This window comes from Carcharhinus amblyrhynchos, chromosome 3, assembly GCF_965287045.1.
Source record: "Carcharhinus amblyrhynchos chromosome 3, sCarAmb.v2.hapA, whole genome shotgun sequence".
Taxonomy (NCBI): Eukaryota; Metazoa; Chordata; class Chondrichthyes; order Carcharhiniformes; family Carcharhinidae; genus Carcharhinus; species Carcharhinus amblyrhynchos.
The window spans coordinates 56,642,898-56,664,764 of record NC_137326.1 but is presented as its reverse complement, the minus strand read 5'-3'; the positions used below and the strand labels follow the sequence as shown (position 1 = coordinate 56,664,764).

Genomic DNA, 21,867 nt, shown 5'->3' with positions numbered 1-21,867 from the left:
CCTGTAAGTTTCAATAAGGTCCCCCTCATCCTTCTGAACTCCAGTGAGTACAGACCCAGAGTCCTCAACTGTTCCTCATACAACAAGCTCGTCATTCCAGGGATCATTCTTGTGAACGTCTTCTGGACCCTTTCCAAGGCCAGCACATCTTTCCTTAGACACAATACTGCTCACAATACTCCAAGTGGGGTTTGACCAGAGCCTTATACAGCCTCAGAAATACATCCCCGCTCTTGTAATCTCGCCCTCTCAACATGAATGTTAAAATTGCATTTGCCTTCCTAACTGCCAACTGAACCTACACGTTAACCTTTAGAGAATCTTGAACAATGACCCCCAAGTCCCTTTGTGTTTCTGATTTCCTACGCATTTTCTCATTTAGAAAATGGTCTATGCCTCCATTCCTTCTTCCAAAGTGCAAAACCTCACACTTTTCCACATTGTATTCTATCTGCCACTTCTTTGCCCACTCTCCTCACCTGCCCAAGTCCTTCTGCAGCCCCCCTACTTCCTCAATACTACCTGTCCATCTACATATCTTTCGATCATCTGCAAACTTAACAACAGTACCTTGAGCTCCTTCTCCCAAATCGTTAATATATATTGTGAAAAGTTGTGATCCCAGAACTGACCCCTGAGGCACATCACTATTCATCGGCTGCCATCCTGAAAAAGACCTCTTTATCCCCATTCTCCCCTTTTGCCAGTCAGCCAATCCTCTAATCATGTCAAGGTCTCACCCTTAACACCATGGACACAACTTATTTAACAGTCGCCTATGCAGCACCTTGTCAAAGGCCTTCTGGAAATCTAAATAAATCACATCCACTGGTTGTCCTTTAGCTAACTTCCTTGTTACCTCTAACAGATTTGTCAGACATGGGCTCCCCTTGAGGAAGTGCATGATAAATTCTTACTTTATCATGCGCTTCCAAGTACTCTGCAGTCTCATTTTTAATAATGGACTCTAAAATCTTGCCAATGATTGAAGTCAGGTTAACTAGCCTATAATTTCCCATCTACTGCATCCCTCCCTTCTTAAACAGCAGCATTACATTAGCTACTTTCCAGTTCTCTGGAACCTTTCTGCCTCAGTGATTCCTGAAAGATCATCACTAACGCCTTCACAATTTCCTCAGCTATCTCTTTTAGAACTTTGGGGTGTAGTCCATTCGGTCCTGGTGATTTATCCACCTTCAGACCTTTCAATTTCCCCAGAACCTTCTCCTTAGTGATGGAATTTGCCCTATCCCTTGTAATTGCATTATCCCCGTAACCTTGTGCATTTACTATGGCTAATCCACCTAATCTACACATTTTTGGACTATGGGAGGAAGCTGGAGCACCTGGAGGAAACCCATGCAGACTGGGGAGAATGTATAAACTCAACACAGGCAGTCACCCAAGGCCAGAGCCAAATCTGGGTCCCTGGTGCAGAGAAGCAGCACTGCTAACCACTGTGCCACTATTTCATATAAGGACTGCACTGCTAGGCTGGCCAATGTAATGGAGGCTTACATGGAGGAGAAGCATCATAGATCTATTGACCTGAATGAGTTGTTACTGGTTGTAAAATGTGATGTGATTCTATATCTATCCATGATTGTCACCTAGAAATGAACAACTCTTCTAATTATTTTTCAGTCCTACATTCTTATTTCTTTTGTTACCAGACTGCAGAAAGAAATGGTGTGATTGCCTGTAATTAACCTATTGGAAATATATAGGCTAACTGTGTCGTGAAAATAATTGCCCTGAGGAATGTTATTCAAGCCCAATTAGTATTTGCCCACTCTGTTACTCACAATCTATCATAGCCTTATACTTGTGATTACTGCTATGTGCCTTGAGATCAGACTATAGCAGTCTTGATTTCCTTACTGTGCTCAGTCAGTCACTTTAACTAAAGAGATCAGTAGATTTCTGAATGGTGCATGATGCTTGATCTGACTTAGCAGTAAAGACCAACAACAGTGCCACAAAAGTGCACCAACATTCACATAACACTCATTCAGTGAAAGGTTACTCACTATTTATTCATTAAATGTTCTGTTTTATTCCCAGCTGTAGTTCAATGGACAGCGCTCTTACTTATGAGTCAGAAGACATTGGGTTCAAATCCCTCTTCAGGATTTTGAGCACATAGTCTAGGCTGACACTTGAATGGGGTGCTGCACTGCTGAAGGTGCCAGCTTTCAGATGGGAACCTTAGCCCTATCTGGCTTCCTGGATGGATGTAAAATCTCATAAGAAAGTATTTGAAAGCAGCAATGTTTTCCTCTATGTGATGGTCAATATTCATCCTTCAACCTTTATCACTAGCACAGAGTATCTGGTCATTTACATATTTGCTAACTGTGAGATCTTACTCTGTACAGAATTTCAGCCATCCATCCTGCATTATAATAGTAAGTGTACCACATTGGCTGTGCAGCACTTTGGGATGCCGTATGGTTGTGAAAGGAGCGACATAAATGCAAGTTTTTTCTTCATATTATTTATAAATAAATCTCTTTTCAATTGCTTCCAAATGAAAACAAATATCTGGGGAATTGAACAAAACCAATTGAGAAATTGATTAAAAATCTATTTTGTTGAGATTTATTATCCAAAAGTATTTTTAATTCCTATTGTTCAGATTTTTTTACTCCACTCCAATATAATTTTAACCAAATGTGACAAAAAGATAACTGGACCAGTTAATGGAAACTTCTGTATGTGTCTGTGTGTGAATATCAATGAATACTTGTGCAGGTGTGGGTGTATCTATGTATATGTGTGTGTATCTATGTATATGTCTGTGTACCTATACATGTAGGTATGTAGCCACATGAATTTTCCTGTCTGTGCATAAAGCTGTATGTGTGTATGTGAGTGTGTTCATGTGCAACATGTATGTTTTTGTGTATGGCTGTATGTATATGTTGGTGTATGACTGTATGCATGTGTTGGTGCATGTCAATATGTGTGTCAATGTCATATCTAGACAAGTATATATTTGTCTTACCTTTGCTCAGATAGATGCAAGTATGTGTAAATGCATGTGCAGATTTGTATATGGGTAACTGTGAATAAAAAAGAATCCCTACGATGCAGAAGACCATTCAACCCATCGAGTTTTCACAAACTCCCTGAAAGAGCATCCATATGTGAACATGCATCTATATCTATGTCTGTATGTTTAAGTGTCCGAATGGTTATGTAGACATGTTTTATATTTATATGTATTATGTATATATGTGTGTGTGCATATATATGTGTATGGTTCTCTCCTCTCTCTCTGTATATGCATGAGTTTTTACCTGTATAAGTTTGTGCTTTCAAGAGATGTACGTTTAACCTACGACTCATTAATTTGCATATCTGGGGGTGGGGGGTGCCAACCGGCTATAAATGGGCAGCCTTCGATCGTCAGAGGCAAACAGATCCAAGAACGATATTGGGAGCGTAAAGTCTCAGTTCAGAAGATCTCCACAACAGGAGCGAGTGGTACTCTGGGGCTCTGCAGCTTGGCCCATAGTGAGTACCTGAAGGGGACAAATCGCCGGAGACGGGATAGGTAACAGTACTTGGGTGGAATTCTATGCAGCAAGGTGCTCATAGTTTGCCACTAATTTCAAATCTGATGTTAATTTGTGTTTGTGTGAGTGTATGTGTGTGTGAATGTTTATGCGGATGTGTTTGTGATAGTATGAATATGTTTGTGTCCGTGTGTATGTCTTTGTGTGATTCTCTGTATAATTTTGTCTTTCTCGCTGTGTATCTTTCTGCGTCTGTATGTACGAATTTCTGACTCTGTGTGAGTTTGTGTGTGTAGATGAATTTATGTTTGCGTGCCTGTCTTTTTGTGCGTGTGTGTGTATGAATTTTTGTGTGTGTCAGTCTCTCTCTGTTTCTGTGTGTGTCTCTCTCTGTCTTTGTGTGTCTCTGTCTGTGTGAGTCCTTTTCTGTGTGTCTGTTTTTGTGTATCTTTCACTCTGTCTTTGTGTGTCTCTGTTTGTGTTTTCTGTGTGTCTGTTTCTGTGTGAGATCAGTCCCGGATTGTGTGGCTCCAAGTTGTTATAAGTTTCAGCACCGCGGACAGCGCACGGTGCTTCCCCAATCACCAGCCTTTCCTCTAAATAAACTCCAATTCTTGCTTCCCTCACAGAGAGCGCTCCAAACTTTTTTCTTCCCCACTTCTTGCACCGAGATGCGGTCGGCATGGTTCCTGCTGTTGGGCTACCTCACCCTTCACAAGTGTGTGACAGCGAGTCAACAGACAGCGGCGGGCGGAGCGGGGACAGAGGCAATGCCGCTGGAGGAGATGTTACAGAGGGCAGAGAACATTCTCATTCGCTCCATGCTGATGAGAGTGGCGGAACAGCGGGACGATAACGGTAACACATCTGGAAAACATCCTTTAAACATTTTCCATCTCCTAAAACAGCTCTGTTATTTAAGGAACGGTAGATTCGAAATATTAATGTTAAATCTATTAACTCCGAGCGTTTCGTTAATGAGTTTATTTTCACAGTTAGAGAATCGCTTGAAGAGTTTAGAATCGAACTTTCTACAGGGTTATATTAGTCACTATTCACACCCTTTATTCCGCCCAGGATTAACTCCGTGCTGTTAAAACAAGAACTTACTCCATTCAGCAATATTAAAAATATTGAAAAAGTTAGAAATCCAGGAATTAAACAGGAATGGAAAAAGCATGCATTGGTGTCAGGCCAGGAAAGGTGATTTTAGTAAGATTTCCTGTCAGTGATTGGAACTTGTAGCAGAGTAGGAGCCGGGAGAAGAGGGGAGTTTGATAGAACCACTATCGGCTCATGCAGGGACTGTCCCAGAGAGCGAAGGCGCCGTTTAGAGATGGGGCAACATTTTAGCTTCAATTATGCCAGAGTCCAATGGCTAAGCGTCCCGTTCCCCACCAGTAATCACCCGTCTACCCCTAAGAGTGGGAACGGGGGACAGCCAGAAGATGCGCTGGGGTAGACAGGGGGAAGGTGAGTAGTTAACACAAATCCGCGCCTGACACTTGAGGGAATTGTACCTGAGCTAGGACTGGGCGTGGATCTTTATCCAATCGAAGAGGCAAAGAGGTCGTTCGTCCCCTATCTCCTTTGCTAGCTATAGACAGAAATATTATTTGCTCTTTCCTCATAGCCGCTGCTAATTTCCTTTTTTAAGTATTTCTCCAATTCCTTTTTGAAAATCAATGATTGAATCGCCGCCGTCTCACTGTGAGGATCATGGCCAGCCACTGTGAAATCTCCCCATTTCCGCACAGGTTGCATCGAAACACCTGCCCAGTGCTGATAGTTGGTATTCATATATTCAAGAAGTATAGGCAGGGCCGGGTTGCCTTGTTTCCCGACTTCTTCACTTACAGAAAATGTACACTTGAAACAATTTCACTGAACAATAGTTCAGAGAAAGGAGTTAAATCTGCACATGCATTGACACATCACTTGCATTCAATATGACATCTCATTAGGTGTCTGCAAAAATGTTAAACTCCATTCAGCATCATCCCTCCCTATTCATTGTGAATGGTCAATTCTCTCCCTCCTCCAGCCTGCACGGACAGTGGAGGGCGTCTTCGTCCACTTGGAAACACGCGCCCCTCTTTACAAATTCCTCTCGGCTGTTTGAGAGACAGCCTTTCTTTGGAGAGAGGCTAAAACAGGAGGGAAGGAGTTAGATAAGTCCCTTGCCGTGGTTTCCAGATTAATACCATGTATGGCAATGCAAAGAGAACAAAAGGATTGCAGGAATTTCTAGAAGCATTTGATAAAGTGCCACATCAAATGTCATTGCGGAAAATAAAAGCTAATGGTGTAACATATTGGCATGGTGAGATTAGTGAATTAACAGGGAGCAGAGAGGAGGCAGCAATGGGTCATTTTTAAATTGGTAAACTGCATTATATTCCCTGCAAACATGAGAACCGAAGGGCAACTGACTTTTCCCCGGAGTTGAACGTTTGAGCAGTTCTTTCTGTGTGTGAATGTTGAAACTTTTGAATGTCGGTCTGGGTGAGATCCAATCCATTTTACAGATATCTACCGGCAGTTCCAGCATTTAAAACTCTCCCCCTATTGCTCTCGACAGCTTTAGATTCCGATTCGCTGCCGGCAGGAGAGCTCTCCAAACGGCAACACCCCGGCAAACGGGCAGAGGAAGAGTTCGAGAAGAGACAGCACCCAGGCAAACGCCAGGAAGGGGATGCGGAGGAAGGAGCTTACCTGGACACGGAGAAACGGCAGCACCCGGGGAGAAGAGAGCTGGACGGGGGCTACTTGGAGATTCAGACCAGACAGCACCCGGGGAGAAGGTCCCCCTTTAGCCAGTATTCGGGGGAGAATGCCTTCCTCGGCGAGCTAGCCAAGACACAACATCCCGCCGAGAGGTCCCTGCTGTACAGCAAGCGCCAGCATCCTGGCCGGAGGAGCTGGGAGGACGGGAGCGATTCCGGCGAGTGGGAGCCACTGGAGAGGGGGCAGACCCCAGTCAGGCGGTACCCGGAGGTGGGCAGCAGCAGCAGTGAGCTCTCCTCCCCCTGTAAAGACCAGGGGGCTGTCAGCTGCGGCAAACCCAGCTACCTGTTAGAGCAGCTACTCGGTAAGATGGACAAGAATTGGCCACAGGTGAAGAGGCAGCACCCCGGGAGGAGACTGGCTTCTGACAGTCAGCTGGAGGGGCGAGTTTGAGATGTTTCCATCCTGTGATTTCACACTGTTTTAGACAATGTTTCTCCCATTCATATAGGGTTCCCTCTAAGACCATGTGTAAAGCTCTGGTTACTGGGCAGCGATTGGTTTTGTTTCTTATGTTCACCATCACATTACCTAGCATGTTCCTCAATGCATGTCCCAACATCCCAGAGAATCAGAGCACAGCAAGGGGGGTGGGTGGGGTGGGGGGGGGAGCGGAGGGTGCTGCGGAGAGAGAGAGAGAGGGAAAGGAGAGAGGGAGACAGGAAGAGAACAAGCAAAGGTGGGAATGTAAAGCGGAGGTGGGAAAGGAAGGGAAAAGAGAGCATAGAAAGTGGGGAGGAGGAGAGGGGGAAAGAGAGAATAAAGAGTGGGGAGGGGGAACGAATGTTGGCAAGGGAGGGGGGAAGTGAGTAACTTGAATGGGAAGGAGAGGGAGAAAGAGTGAATAGAGGAAGAGGGGGAAAGTGTGAATAAAGAGTAGGAAGTGGCGGGATAGAGATGTGGGAGAGAGGAAGGATTTCTCACGTCAAAAATACAGTTTAAAAGAGGAAATAATGAATATGTTGAGTGAGATAATTTGAAATGAAAGGGGTTTTGTAAGATTAATTTCCATTGTGCTCAGTTATGAACAAATCATAGCCAGGGAATCATTTATCTCTGTTTCTGTGCTCTGAAATTGCAGGTTATTCGCTGAAATGTGCATTGACAAACACCGTCACATTTCAAACTCTGTAAGATACCAGCTTGGCTCTGAGTTCTAATAAAACGCATGTCGAAATTATTTTTCTACACGAAACCTCAAGTGTCACATTGTACAAAGGAATGAATGTTTCTTGATTGTGCGTCTGTTTAAAGGGGAGATTGCTATGTGGTGTTTGATACACCCAGTCCTGGATCTGATCTCAATGTGCAGGACCCGTTTAAAGTCACTTTCCTTTACCACAGAAAAATAAAATGTCTTCCTGTCCTCCCCTCCCTTTTCTGATCCATCTTTCCTTACGTGCTTGTGTCAGTTTATAATACTCAAATTATGACTGAAATCACAAAAGATCAATTCACAGCCCGGGGATGTAGCTCTGACCCACTCAGGGCTCTGTTCCTGTTCCTAATGCTCTTATATCGAAGGGCTGAATGGCCTTTACCTGTTCTTATGCTCCTACTTCTTTCTGCCCAATTGCACCAAGTTTGCTGCCAGCCGTGATCACATTTCCAACCCAATAACGTGCATTTTTTCAGGGTGGAAACCTATGTGATTGAAACTGGTTTCTGTAAAATTGATTAATTGAAGCTTACTCAGTAAGATCATTGACTGGGGTGGTAAAGTGGGGAGCATACTAATGGTGGGAATGGTCTGGAACAGGCTGGTGCTGGGAATCACATTACTGTTTACTCTAATAAAGCAAATGACATAAACTCAAAAACATACAATGAGCTCTTTTTATTCATTCATGGGATGCGGGTGTTGCTGGCAAGACCGGCATTTACAGACCATCCCTAAATGTCCTTGGACTGTATGGCTTGCTAGGATAATTTAAGAGGGGTAGTTAAGTGTCAACCACATTGCTGGAGTCACATGTAGGCCAGACCAAGGAAGGGTGGCAGATTTTCTCTCCTGAACACCATTAGTGAACCAGATTTTTTTTAATGACAATGGACAATGTTTCATGGTTATCATTAACTGACCACAATCAGACCCAGGAAAACCTGCCAACTACATGAATCTGAGCATAAATTTAAAAAAGCATTATTGAAAATCTAAAACTTTGTTAGCATTTGAAAACAGACAGAGTGGAGAGAGGTGGATGAACCATCCTTGGAGATCTGTGCTTTGTTGCTATTTATCTTTCTCCCCCCAGTAGGCTGGACTCTGCCTCACACAAACTGATGGAAGATCAAATTTGTCACCAAGTGCCAGTTAGCATCTTGCTGCTTAGTTACCATCTCAATGTCTATATATCCAATCAGAAACCACTCACAATCTCAGTGCCCACTCCCTGGCTCCCATCTCAATGTCCATATACCATACCAGCAATCAATCACTATCTCAGTGCCCACTGCCTGGCTCCCATCTCAATGTCCATATACCATACCAGCAATCAATCACCATCTCAGTTCCCACTGCCTGGTTACCATCTCAATGTCCATATACCATACCAGCAATCAATCACCATCTCAGTGCCCACTGCCTGGTTACCATCTCAATGTCCATACACCATGCTAGCGACTAATCATCATCTCAGTGCCAGTTGTCAGGTCAGCACCTAGTATTACACTGCTGCTGTTGAATTACCAGCTCAATGCCCAGAATCCTATTCAGTCCCCATTCACAAAGGAGTACAAGGCATTCTCCTGTGTCCAGGCCAACATTCATCGTTTAACCAAAACAGGTAATTTGTTAACTTACCTAGCTGTCAGTGGGGCCTTAATCCACACAGAATGGCTGCGGTGTTTATCTATATTACAACAACAATGATCCTTCGGCAGAAGGTCACTGGCTGTGAAAAAATCACAGAAACAAAATCACAGAATTTGTTACAGTGCAGAAAGAAGCCATTTGGCCCACCATATCCACACTGGCTCTCTAAATGAGCAATTCACTTTCTGCAGAGATATGAACAGAGGGCGAGGGAATGGCACTTCCTTCCTTTGCAGATAATAGTCTAATTCCCTTTTGAATGCTTTGATTAAATCTGCCTCCGCACACTCTCAGGCAGAACATTCTAGAATCTAACCACTTGCTGTGTGAAAAGCATTCTCCTTATGTCATCATTGTTCCTTTTGTCAACCATTTTAAACCTGTGCCACCTTAATCGAGAATAAGTGGGAGCAATTTCTCCCAATCTACTCTGAACAAGCCCCTCATGATTTTGAACATCTCTATCAAATCTCCTCCCAGCCTCCTCTTCTCCAGGAAGACAGTTCCAATGTCTCCAATCTATCTTCACAACTGATGTTCCTCATCCTTGGAACTATTTTTGTGATGAAGTCCAGGATGTCCTGGGATCACTTGTGTAAGTGTAAATTTTAGTCAGGAACACAGCACTCAGTTACCAGCTTGCACCCCAGCACAAATTTAAGTTACCAACTCAAGAATCCAGCTCTAGTTATAAACTCAGCCCCCTCACCCTGACACTCTAGCTATCAGTTTACTTTCCTGATTGATATCCATTTTTGTGGCTTCAACAAACATCGATCTCACGAGCTGCCATACGGAATCCAAAGTGACTAAAATAAACTCAAGAGAGATTCCAGCAACGTTGAGATGAACCTCTCACAACCAATATCCTGCAAGAGATGTCAGAACAGTGAGAATCCGGAAAGACCTGTACAGAAACATAGTGCAACTCCAAAATGGATTAATAAAAAAACCGTCCTTATTGTAAAGGCCAAAGAAAAGTAGATACTGATTTTTCTAGTAGCATTGTGGTATGATCTTTGTTAAAGGGAAAGTGAACAATCCTTTCAGACACACATACACACAAACAGACAAACACGCAGACACACACGGTCTTTGGTGACTGAGTGACGCTTACTATCGGACCTGCATGCAGTTAGGGAAAATCAAATCCGAATCTATTTCCACCGCAGTCATTAACACCAACAGCATTTTAATGAACACTGAAGGTCACAGAATTTGTTAGCTGGAGCATGTGCCAGTGCCTGTGTCATTAAAAAGGAACATTGTCAAAACCTAAGCTGTTAAATAGGAAGGAGAAGTGAAACTGTCCTTGTTGTGCTAATGCAACTGTGTCACCAGATTCACCGTCTGCTGAAAGTGTTTTAACTTTAAACAGTATGTTTTTCAAACTGAAATGACCAAAACTGATCAAAGTTGGAACAGAGGTGGCAAAATCTGATGCTGGAGTGCTGACAGATTTAGTGAGCTAGTTGAGAAGAAATAGGGTCCATTCCTGATTACTCCCAGCGTGTCATTGTATTGACGAGGGTGATGGAGGGGGGAATTTTGTGTGTGCTGTAAGCATGCAGAACGGACAGAATCTCCTCTCACTGATTTGCTTCATGTTCTGTCATTTTGCACTACAACATTCCAGTTAATGCCCTATCTTAAACACATTTTTCTGTTAAACTTGTAAGTTGGTTGATGAAGGAAGAGATTATGACTCACTGGATCTTTACTCAGTTTTAAATTTATTCACTCAGTGAAACATTACAGGTGCTTAACACGTTACCTACTCAACTACCCAAGAGTCAATAATTACTCCTTCTATGTGCTCACATTATGAATTTATCCTTACCTTCAGCTTATACAATTAGCAATGTTTACCTGCACAAGTGACTCCCTGCTGACATTATTGAGAAGGATCTGTCCAACTTGCAGGTTCATTCAGTGTCTGCTTCTAGTTGCAGTGTTTGTGACAGGACTGGGTTGCTGCAGGACTTATGAAAAGTTGGCTAAGTCAACAGGTGGTGGATGTTGTGAAGATATTCATATGCTTCCTAATGGTCTCCGAGTACACCACTTGCACTGGGTTATAGTTGTAGTTCCCTTTTAGTTCCTAGATAGACTTGCGGGATGTCCTTGACAAGCTCTGGGCCTTGAACTGCATCATTTTGCCATAGGTAGCACAACCATCTGGACTGACTGAGAGGCACTTGAGGGGAACTGGTGAGGGAGGAGTGGCAGTTGTGGGAGTACAAATGTTATCAACCTGAGAGAGGGGAGCAGCTTCCTGCACCACAGAGCCACTTTCTGGGGTGATGCCTCAGCAATCCCAGTAATCTGCTGGAAGACAGGTTGCTGGGCTACTGTGAGGCCCTGCAAATCTCTTTAGAGCAATGGTAAGTGCAGCCATGAAGAAAACAGATTGCGATTGCATGTCAATAACGTGTGCTTATTTGGCAACATGCAGAGATTTTGACACCTCAGTCTGAGCTTCCACTGCAACGTTGAATGGTTTTTGCTTGTGCTGCAATGGAAGCTGAGACAATATTCATATACCTATTGGACACAGTTCAGTCTGCAAGTGCTCTCATTGGGTTGATCAATCTACACATGAGAAGGAAAGGCCCCTAAGCTCTGAGTGATGCCCTGTCAGGTCGGAACCAGGCCACTCCATGTTCCTCGACAGTGACCACATCCATTCTGTCAATCCTACCACTGCACCTGAACATTTCTATATGCAGTGGCCATCGGCCTTCCCCGTACACCACCTCATCAAAGTTGAGCTCCAGCTGTGGAGCTGACCAGTAGCTCTGCCATTACTATGACAATGATGGCTGGCATCAGCTTCCCCCAAGGGGACAAGGACCCACAGCCATGCCTATCCCCCAACATTTCCCTGCTGCTCCCTCTTTCTATGTGCCAGAGAGTGGGAAGAGTGCCAGAGAGTGTGCTGCAATGTACTTGGGGGACTTGTTCCTGCAGTAGCCGGGTTGCTGAAAGCATGTGCAAGCTGTGCAATGTGAGTGTGAGTTTGGTAGCAATGGTAAGGGTGTGAGGATGAAGTAGAGTGTGTTAGGCTTGATTCCAGATCAACTGGGATGGTTGGTAGGTGAGCAATTGGGTTTTGGTTGTGAGGCTGTTAGTGGGATACAGCACTTGAAGATTCCTTGAAGACCTTGACGATTCTATCCAGATCTTTGTAATTAGATTCCTAGTTTTGACCTTGATGACTATCCGCTTCCACAGGTATCGCAATGTTTGTCTGGAGACAGTCCTGTCACCCTCTCACCTCTATTCAATCTCCAGCACTAAGGTTTGCAGTGCTGCATCAGAGATCTGTGTTGCATAATTATTCAGGTTTCTTCCTGCTCTTAGTACACTTCCCAGTTCAGTGACTGAGCTGCTGCAGTCAGAATGCATTTCTCCTGTAAGAGGTCAAGGCTGGCTTTAAGTAGTGCAGGCTAGCTTTAATTAGTGTGAGTTGCATATGACCTGGGACTCCTTGCTGAATATGCAGCCACTCAGCAGCACATTTAATACTGGGCTGCATGCCAGTCATTATTTTGTATTACCTGCATTATTTTCAGTAGGAGTTGGTCTGAAATTTGAATTCAATTAATCAATCTGGAATTATAAAGATAGTCTAAATAATGGCAACCATGAAAATGTTACTGATTATTGTTAAAACCCATCTGGTTCATGAATGTCCCTTTAGAGAAGGAGATCTGCTGTCCTTATCTGGCCTGATCTACGTGACTCCAGACCCACAACAATGTGGGCCGCAATTCTCCCACCCGTGCCCGTCACTTTTCAGGCAGGTCCGTCTGGGAGATTCGCATGTTAGCCATTTCACGGGGTCCCCGTCAGTCTTTTTGACCAGTGCACATCTCCCAGCTGGGAACCCGCTGAAAATCGGCGGGCCCCTGTTTAACATAAATTTACATACTTTTGCATGCCATTATTGGAATCCACACGGCAATCTCCGCCCATGTCTGCGTCTCCCACCTCTTTGGCGTGATGTAATTTCAGCATGAAGCAGAACAGGAATTTAAGAGCCACAACTTGGCGCGGCAGCGTTGAACTGGTGTGAGGAGGTAAGTGCTGCTAGCAGACCACGGGGGATGTTGTAGGCAGACCCTGGAAATGCCTGGTGGCCTTCCTGCTGCTGCCTTCACATTGTGGTCATGATGTGGAGATGCCTGATGAAGAGGCAAGCCCCAAAAGCTTGTGAGTTTATTATCAGATAAATTGGTTGGACTTTAACCTGGTGTTGTGAGACTTCTTACTGTGTTCACATTTTGGCCCATTGATGAGTGACATCTGGGGGGGGAGGCGGGAGAAGGATGGGGAGGTCGGGAGGGGCTTCCATTTTCTCACAGCTCTCTGGATAAAGTTCTGTCAAAGAGTCCCACTTTAACACCACCATCACAACCCCGCCCCCCCCCACCCCCACCTGCCCCCCCCCCGCCCCCCTCCTCGCAAGTAGCAGTGAGGCTGACTGTTGGAAGGAGCCTTCAGGGCACCTGCCCTCCCCCCCACCCCTCCAACACACACAACCGCACTTTGCAGTTCCATTTCTTTCTGCAGGGTGTGGTCAGGGACTCTACCAATTGCTGGTGTTCCAGGGTGGGGGAGGAGTGTACCATGTGATGACTGAGGCCTAACCAGATGAAGCAGCTGCTGCTACAGGCCAGGGTGCAGAGGTTCAGACATGGACTGCATGGAATCTGCTGTCACTGGGCACACATCTGGTGCTGCTTTGCCTAGTGCCCTGTGACACGAAACAGCAACAATGCTGTAACAGGTGCTGTGGTTGCACTCATAGCAATGACACATGGGTGTGCGTTGCCCATGTCGGCACACCAATCTGCTTAACCTGTGCCAGCATTTGTCATGATGGGAACCTCACACAACCCTAACTGGACCACACATGGTGCCATGGATTGTGTGGGATTGCCAGCTCCCACAAGTGGAGGTGCTGGCTCAGGTGAGGAATTGGGGTGGTGCTGGATCTATGCAGCCAATGATTATAATCCGTCATTCTATGCTGTTTCCAAATCCCACTGTGCAGATGGATCTCGGTTTGCTCAGCTTGGAGCTGGCCATGTTGGTGGCAGCAGGGGCGGAGGAGGGGGAAGAGACAATGGCTCGGGAGGTAGCGGATGTGGAGAGACCACTGCAAGAACAGCCACCACCAGACCCTCAGCGGCTGCCGCTGAGGTCAAGATTGGGTGGGCAGCCCCCTGAGATGGTGCACAGAAGGCAGAGAGTGCCGAAGCCAAGGAGATGCAAGGCCCGCAATTCCCTCCAGGCTTTCTCAAAGGAGATGTGCCGTCGCAGGCTGCACTTATCCAAGACCATGGTGCGTCACATATGTGAAGTGCTCTCACGCCTGGCACTCTGGGGGAATGGTGGCAATTTCTTTGCCTCCGGATCATTCCAGGCTCCCAATGGCGATCTAGCTGGTATCTCCCAGGCCTCCATGCACAGATGTGTGCAGCAGGTCACAGATGCCCTGTATGTCTGGGCTGGTCAGTTCATTAATTTCGATATGGGCCATGCACAGCAGGAAGCCTGGGCTCTTGGCTTTGCCTCCATCACTGGGATCCTGAACCTACAGGGCGCAGTGAATGGCACGCACATCGCCTTGCGGGTGCCCCACGCAGGGCTGCAGTGATTTGTGAACTGGAAGGGGTTCCATTCCCCGAATGTTCAAATTGTCTGCGACCATCGGCTCAAGATCACGCAGGTCGATGCACATCACCCAGGGAGTGTCCATGACAGCTTTGTGATCTGTCAGTCAGACATCCCTGGGCTCTTTGAAGACCAGCCCAGGCTCACCGCTAAGGTCATGGCTGATGATGCCTGTGCGGAGGCCCAAGACCGAGGTAGAGACCCATTACAGCAAGGCCCACGCAGCCACCAAGTCCGCCGTTGAGTGGTGCATTGGCCTGCTGAAGGTGCAGTTCCACTGCTTGGGCTGCTCTGGGGGTGGGGGGGGAAGTGGAGGGGGACCCTCCAGTATGACCCTGTTTGAGCTTCACACATTGTGATCATTTGCTGCGCCTTTCACAACATCACCCAGCAGCTGGAAGACCAGCTGGAGGAAGAGGAGAAGCAGGAGGAGGAGGAGCAGCAGCAGTGGCCAGGAGGCGAGATGGGCGCCCCAAAACATGAAGAGCTGGAGGAAAGAGGGTGGGCGGCGATGGCAGCTGTCCATAAAGGAAGGGCAGCGAGAGATGCCTTGATTGTAGCCCGCTTCACCGAGCTGGTGCTGTGCAGTGAATGGGGTGCAGCCAACACACATCCACCACACCCCAGAGGCAAGTGCAGCCGCTCTTCCTCCTCCAAATTGACCTGGGCCCTCAAATCATCATATCACCCTCCCCCTGCTCCTGTCATCCCACCACCCTTTCCCCCAGAAACATCTGACTGTTTTAATGTGCCTGGGCTGGCAGTGGCTGCGTGTCTTGGTTGACGACTTGAGGATAATGATGACTTGCTGTTGTGCACACTGGGATCCTGCCCCTGGTGCAATTCAAGTCTGACTCCTACCTGTACTCCGAATGCACGCTGCCACCCTGGCCCACGTAGCTGCAGGTGTTGGGGACACATGTTTTTGGTCAAGAGAGAGGGACAGGGGGGCTATTTGCAGCAAGGGTCAGATGAATGTTGGGGAAGGTAGGACAGGCAGTCTGAAACATGGGCTGGGTCTGCAAGGCTCAAAAGACAGCACCTCTATGTTTGGGAGTCGGGAACACTGAGCTGTGGGGGTGGGGGAAGAGAATCAGAGACACATTAGTCATAGCATGATGTGCAATTAACAGTTTATTGTGCTCTTAACATAAATGATTACCAAACCCTGACTAATACTGACCTTCACCAGTGCTCTCTAGTGAATAAAGCTTTCTAACGTTGTGCTGTCTACTGCTTCTTCTTGCTGCTACCCCAGGATGCACAGCGGAGGTGGAGGTGTCCAGCTGTGATGCATACCTGTTGCCTGTGGTGCCCTTGGCGGACATCCACTGGGTGGCTGGGATCTGGAGGGTGCCAGCTGACTTGCAGATGGCACTGTTTCAGTGCCACCCTGTTCATCTCGCTGGCTCTGAGATGCCCTGGTGTGAGGAAAGGGGGAATTGGAAAGTCTCTGGACATCCGAGCTCTGCTGGATGGAAGATCTCGGCATGGGCTCGAGCCCTTCTTCCTCCTTTGGGGTGTCCAGAGGCCCCGGGGGGGGGGCACTCCATTGGATGCCAGGGCAGCTGGATTGAGCTCCGGAAGCTCCAACGTCACCTGGCTCTTCCAGTCCTGGAGGCCTAGATGTATCTTCCCCATGATGTGTGATCCCTCAGCCCTGGCCGTCTGAGAGTTGGCCAAGCTCTGGAGCCCTTCCACTACAGCATTCTGTGAGCAAGCCAGGCTCTGGAGCCCCTCAGCAGTCGCCCTCTAAACCTGACCTAAGTTGTCAAGACTCACAGCCACGGCCTGCTGTGTCTCCAGAATGTCAGTGAGAGTCCCAGCCATGGCCAGCAGTGTCTCCCACGTGCTGCTGACACCGATGGCCATCGAACGCTATGCCTCCTGGATGCTGGAAACACACTTGCCAGTGGCCCATAGTGTCTCCAGGTTGGCCTGGATCCTGTCACCCATGAGGATCCATGGGCCAGACTTTCCACTGTGGTCGCCACCCTTGCAGTGTCGGCCTGGTTCACACACTGTGTCGGCACCACCTCCTGCAACAGCACTCTGTTTGACTCCCCTAAACAGCCTTGCATTTTAGCATGGTTGCTGATAGCCTTTCCACAGCTCCCTGGGTTTCCTGATGTATCTCCACCAGTCTTGGGAGGAACAAACCCAGACACCCAGCAGTTGGCTTGGGGACAGCTGAATCTTGGGCTCCGGCAGACCTCTGTGTGCCCGAGTCCTCGGATGTGTCTGCCTCACCCGATGTGCATCAGCGGCTATGATGTGCTCATCAGGTCATGACCCAGAAGCCTCAATACTAGAGGTACCCACTGTGGTGCTTGTCTCTGTGTTGGTCGGTTATGCTGGTGATGCTTTACTGGTATTGCCCTTGGAGGATTCCTCAGTGTGTCTCCCCCCAAGGTGTCATCCAAGGGGTCTTGAGCAGTTTGATCCAGAGCAGTTTGACGGCGGCAACACCCAAAGGGTTAGGTTCCTCTGGATCCAGAGCTAGAAAAAAAAGCACATTAGGGGAAGGGGAGAAAAACATTCCATGCAGCATCACACTTACTTAGAGGAGGATGAAGGTTGAGGGTGCACTGCTGCTCACTTGCATGCTGTCTGTTGACCTGGCTGTCGGTGACCATTAGGATGGCCCATCATCCCTTACCAGCTCCATGGGACGCTCCTCCATGCAGCTTAGCTGCTGCAGGTCAGACACACCACCACCAGACTGTGTCATCTCCCTTGCGTTGTAGATTTTCTTTTCCTGTGGGAGCATAAGGTGGATAGCAAGCATTAACACATTGCATGCATGGTGCACTATGCATGGCTGTTCCTCGGGCATTATGCTGACAGTTTTGGGGAAAGTGGTCACCACTGAAGGGTGCTCGATGAGGGGTGAGGGAAAGGGGTTAGATTCTGTTCCTGGGGAAAGGGTCACTTGTTGCATGGGCTTCAGGAGTCTAAACAGGATTGGAGATCTGTGCCAAGCATGTACAGGGTTCCAAGAGCGATGTTCACTCACCCTTGTTGCTCGCAGAAGGTTGTTCATTCTTTTGCGGCACTGCGTGCCAGAGCACAGTATCAGCTTTCCGGCATTCACCACTTCTACCACCTCCTCTTACAATGCTGTCGCTGATGCACCGCTTGGGTTGGGGCCCTGGCCAGGGAACAGATGATCACGCCTCACCTCTCCTCCACGGCATCTAGCAGGTGCTCCTGGTCCGCCTCCGAAAATCTAGGAATCAGTTTATGAGCAGCCATCTTTGTGCTGTGACTGGCTGCGTGTCCATTTCTGCAGCTTATATACAGCTCTGGTTTATTAGGGGAGCGCAGGTGCATTGAGCGTGGTCAGTCAAGGGCTCATCGGCAACAAATACTTGTAAGAGATTTTGAAAGCTGTTTTAAGTGTCATTCATCCCTCAGGGTGCTGAGTGGCTTCCATTCAATAGGCTGCTGTGTCTGGGGGGTGGAGGGGGGGTGGGGTTACAATACTCAGGGCTCCTATTCAAGAGAGGGAATGACCACAGGGTGGGGTCATACATGTCAGCACAAGGCCAGTTCTCTGCAGGGCAGCAGTGAGGAAAGTATGTTCAAGGGATGGAAGGATTGGGTACCCGCATTATCTGGATCCATGGGGGCATGAGGTGAGCAGGCAGTCATGTGTGTGTGTGTGAGGTGAGACGGGGGGAGGGGGGACAGTGATGCATGGGGGTGTGTGTTTGTGGGGGCCAGCAGTGAGGCCAGTGATGTGTGTGGGAGGTTTATGGGGGTCAGCGATGTGTGTGGGGTTTTAATGGCGCTGATTTGGATGCTGGGATGTCTTTTCCGTGATCTCCCAGCGATGTGCGCATGCACGGTTTCCTGCTCCATCCCGCCGATTTCAGGCTCTTTGGCCCCACAATGAGATTCACGATTGGGTCCTCCTCATTGCATAGAGTGGGGAGCTTCTGGTGAGAAGCTGACCTGTCAGAACTAGTGTGATCTAGAACAGTTTTGCCATCAATTCAGCACTTTTGGGAGAATCGCAGCTATGGTTGACTTCTAACTTCCCTCTGAAATAGCTAAACAAGTCACTCAGTTCACGGGATGGGTAACAAATGCTGGCCTGGCCAATGGCACCTACATCCCATGCAAGAATTAAAAAAAAATCAGGCATCACAAATCCTGTGTCTGTTATTTGTCCACACTGAACATTAAGCCCAAATTAATCTTGTCTGATATTTTTGCAATTCCAAATCATACTCCCAAAAAAAAGTGGCTGAAAGGAAATGAATGAATAAAATAAAAGAAGCAAATGCTTGCTGCAAACTTTGTGAGAAAAGCAGACTGAGTTCAAATATATTTTTGAAGTAATAGTGACCCACTTTCAAAATGGAAGATAGGAATTGGTCAGCTTCACAGAATGGGCAGGTTCCTATTATTCAGGAATTAGTTGAAGGTAGAAGTGCCTAGAACTTAGTGTGATTCCAAAGTCTTGTGGGGTGTGTCATGGGATGTAAGGATGATATGGAGAAGGTGTAGGATCCGAAGAGGGATGGAGGTAGACTCGGGAAAGGGGAGAGTGGGCATGCACAGTTTCATGATGACAGGGTTATTATGGGTGATGACTGACCAAGGGTTAAAGAGTGAAGATGGGCAGTGATGTTGGGAGGGTCAAGGGGATAGGGCAAAGTTGAGGGTGACAGGGAGACATTGGAGGGTTACAAGTTGCAAGTTGCAGTTTGAGGGTCACATGCATGACGTCACTGGCCATTTGGCCACGTCCAAAAGCATATTTCTAACTTCTGTGAGTGCACATAACAATGGAAGGAGGTCAGTGTAAGTGGAGCTTTGAGCTTAGACAATGGGAGGCAAGGAAAGTCTCATTGCTCAACAGCTGAATGGATCAAACCTCTGGATATACAGATTCCCAACTCACTGACTGTCTTTTTCACCCACTTCATTTGATGGAATACCCATGAGCCTCACACACCCAACATTCTGGCAATTACAGGAGCAGGGGTAAAGGATGCAATAAAGGAGGGCTGCCGTTGATTGACAACAGAGGTTGCAAGGCCAGCAACAGGCAACACCACTGGGTGAGGCTGTTATCTAACAGTGGGATCCTCCAATGGGAACCTGCCCCTTACACATACATATTCCATGTGCCTGCCATGCTCCTGCCTTTAAAATTTGATATGAATTGTGTGGACCCCAGCTCTCAATGTGAAAGCAGATGTGACGCCGTCATCCTTTCCACAATATGTACCATAGATTAAGTTCCACCCTTTGTGTGGTTAAAGCAAATCTAGAATCAAGAAAGGCGGTAGGGAGGCCAGGCTATAGCGTCTGTCACTTCTGCAGAAGGTGACCTTGGCCAGATTGGCCTATGGGTTGGTTCCAGAGGTAATAAGAATGAATTTGGAGTCATGATGCCACTGCCCAGCCAGAGTCCTCCAATCATTTATTCTTCTGCCCATACTGATTCTCATATCTTGATGCACACATCTTGTGATTTTACCTCTGATTGAAGGTCTACATTAATATTATTATTCTTTCCCTATAAATCCTACTTAGGAATCATGGCTACTCACTGCAAAATGTGCCAAACATACCACATTGTCCCAAATATAAACAGATTTGGGAAGCCAGCAGAATGTCAATGGGGAGTTTGAGAAAATAGAGTCAGATAAATTATCAGTCACATGATGTTTCAGCCTTAACTCAGAGACAGCAATCTTATCTCAAATATAAGGTAACAATTTCAAGTTCTGCTCTGGAGACTCAATCTAAGTTGATACTTCAGTGCGTTCATGCATTGTCCGAGGTGCCTTTTTCAATGTAAGATGCCAAACTCTCAAATGGATGTAAAAGGTCCCATGGCACTTGACGGGGCAGGGCTCCCACTGATATTCCTCAAAGTAGGGATCGTTAAAGCAAATTATCTCGTAATTTATCTCAATGTTTTGTGCAAATTGGCTGCTGTGGTTCTCTACATGATAACAGTGTCAACACTTTGGAAGTACCTTATTGATGGTGTAGTGTGTTGGAACCTTGCTGTGCTGCACTGCTACATTGTAACAAGGAACGAAAGCTACAGTGCTTAGCTCACAGGAGCCTTCATCGGAATCTGTCATACATCAGGAGAATACAATTTGCATAGCCCAGCAGGCACCAACTTTTTAATTAAGAAAGCCTAGCACTCTTCAACAATGAACAATATTATCGATAATTATAATGTGTTCCATAAAAAAGCAGCCAAATCAAAATATTTCAACTAAAGTACATAATGTAGTTCTTATATACCTGGCAAATTCAGAAAGTTGAATAATAAACTTGTTGATTGCAACGTCAAAGTCTTACTGATGAAACAATGCCTTGATAATGACTTAATCGCACTAGATGTGAGTATGTTTAAATGTATCTGCACCATTATTTTTGAGATTAAGCAGCAGGAGGCTGAAATCGATGAACTGTTGGTGAATATTTATTTTTTTTCTAGCCCTGAAAAGGAGGTACAAGAAGGCAGAAGAGAATGAGGCTTCTGTTTCTTACAGTGCCTTTAGCATCCACAGAACAGCCCAAAGTGCAAGCATCTGCTGAATCACTTTTGAAGTCTCATAATGAGCCTAAGAAAAATGGCAGTGAATCTGTGCACAGCAAGCAACTGGTTAGTATTGCTGCCTCACAGCTCCTGGGACCTGGTTCAATTCTGGCTTTGGGTGACTGTGTGGAGTTTCCACATTCTCCCCGGGTCTGCGTAAGTTTCCTCCAGGTGCTCCGGTTTCCTCCCACAGTCCAAAGGGTCAGGTGGATTGGGCATGCTAAATTGCTCCTTAGTGTCCAAAGATATATAGGCTAGGGGGATTAGCGCGGTTTTGGGATATTTCCTGGGTGGGATGCTCTGTCAGAAAGTTGGTGCAGACTTGATGGACTGAATGGCCTCCTTCCGCTAAGGAAAATTGGATAAATAGACTAAAATGTATGGAGGTAAATGAATTGTGGGAAATATTTAAAGAAAAATTCAAAATGCGCATCAAAAATAATTCCATTGACAAACTCCACAAGAATGACTCATTCAGGTCTCCC

General features: G+C 46.6%; 1 protein-coding gene across 1 annotated transcript; it reads left to right on the top strand.

The window, feature by feature from the left end:
* The first annotated feature begins 3,471 nt into the window (after positions 1 to 3,471).
* trh (thyrotropin-releasing hormone) lies at positions 3,472 to 6,879 on the top strand. The gene is made up of 3 exons (XM_080186328.1): positions 3,472 to 3,559; positions 4,151 to 4,379; positions 6,103 to 6,879. Exons 2-3 carry the CDS (start codon positions 4,193 to 4,195, stop codon positions 6,699 to 6,701), a joined length of 786 nt encoding a protein of 261 aa, XP_080042454.1. The 5' UTR covers positions 3,472 to 3,559; positions 4,151 to 4,192; the 3' UTR covers positions 6,702 to 6,879.
* Positions 6,880 to 21,867: the final 14,988 nt, after the last annotated feature.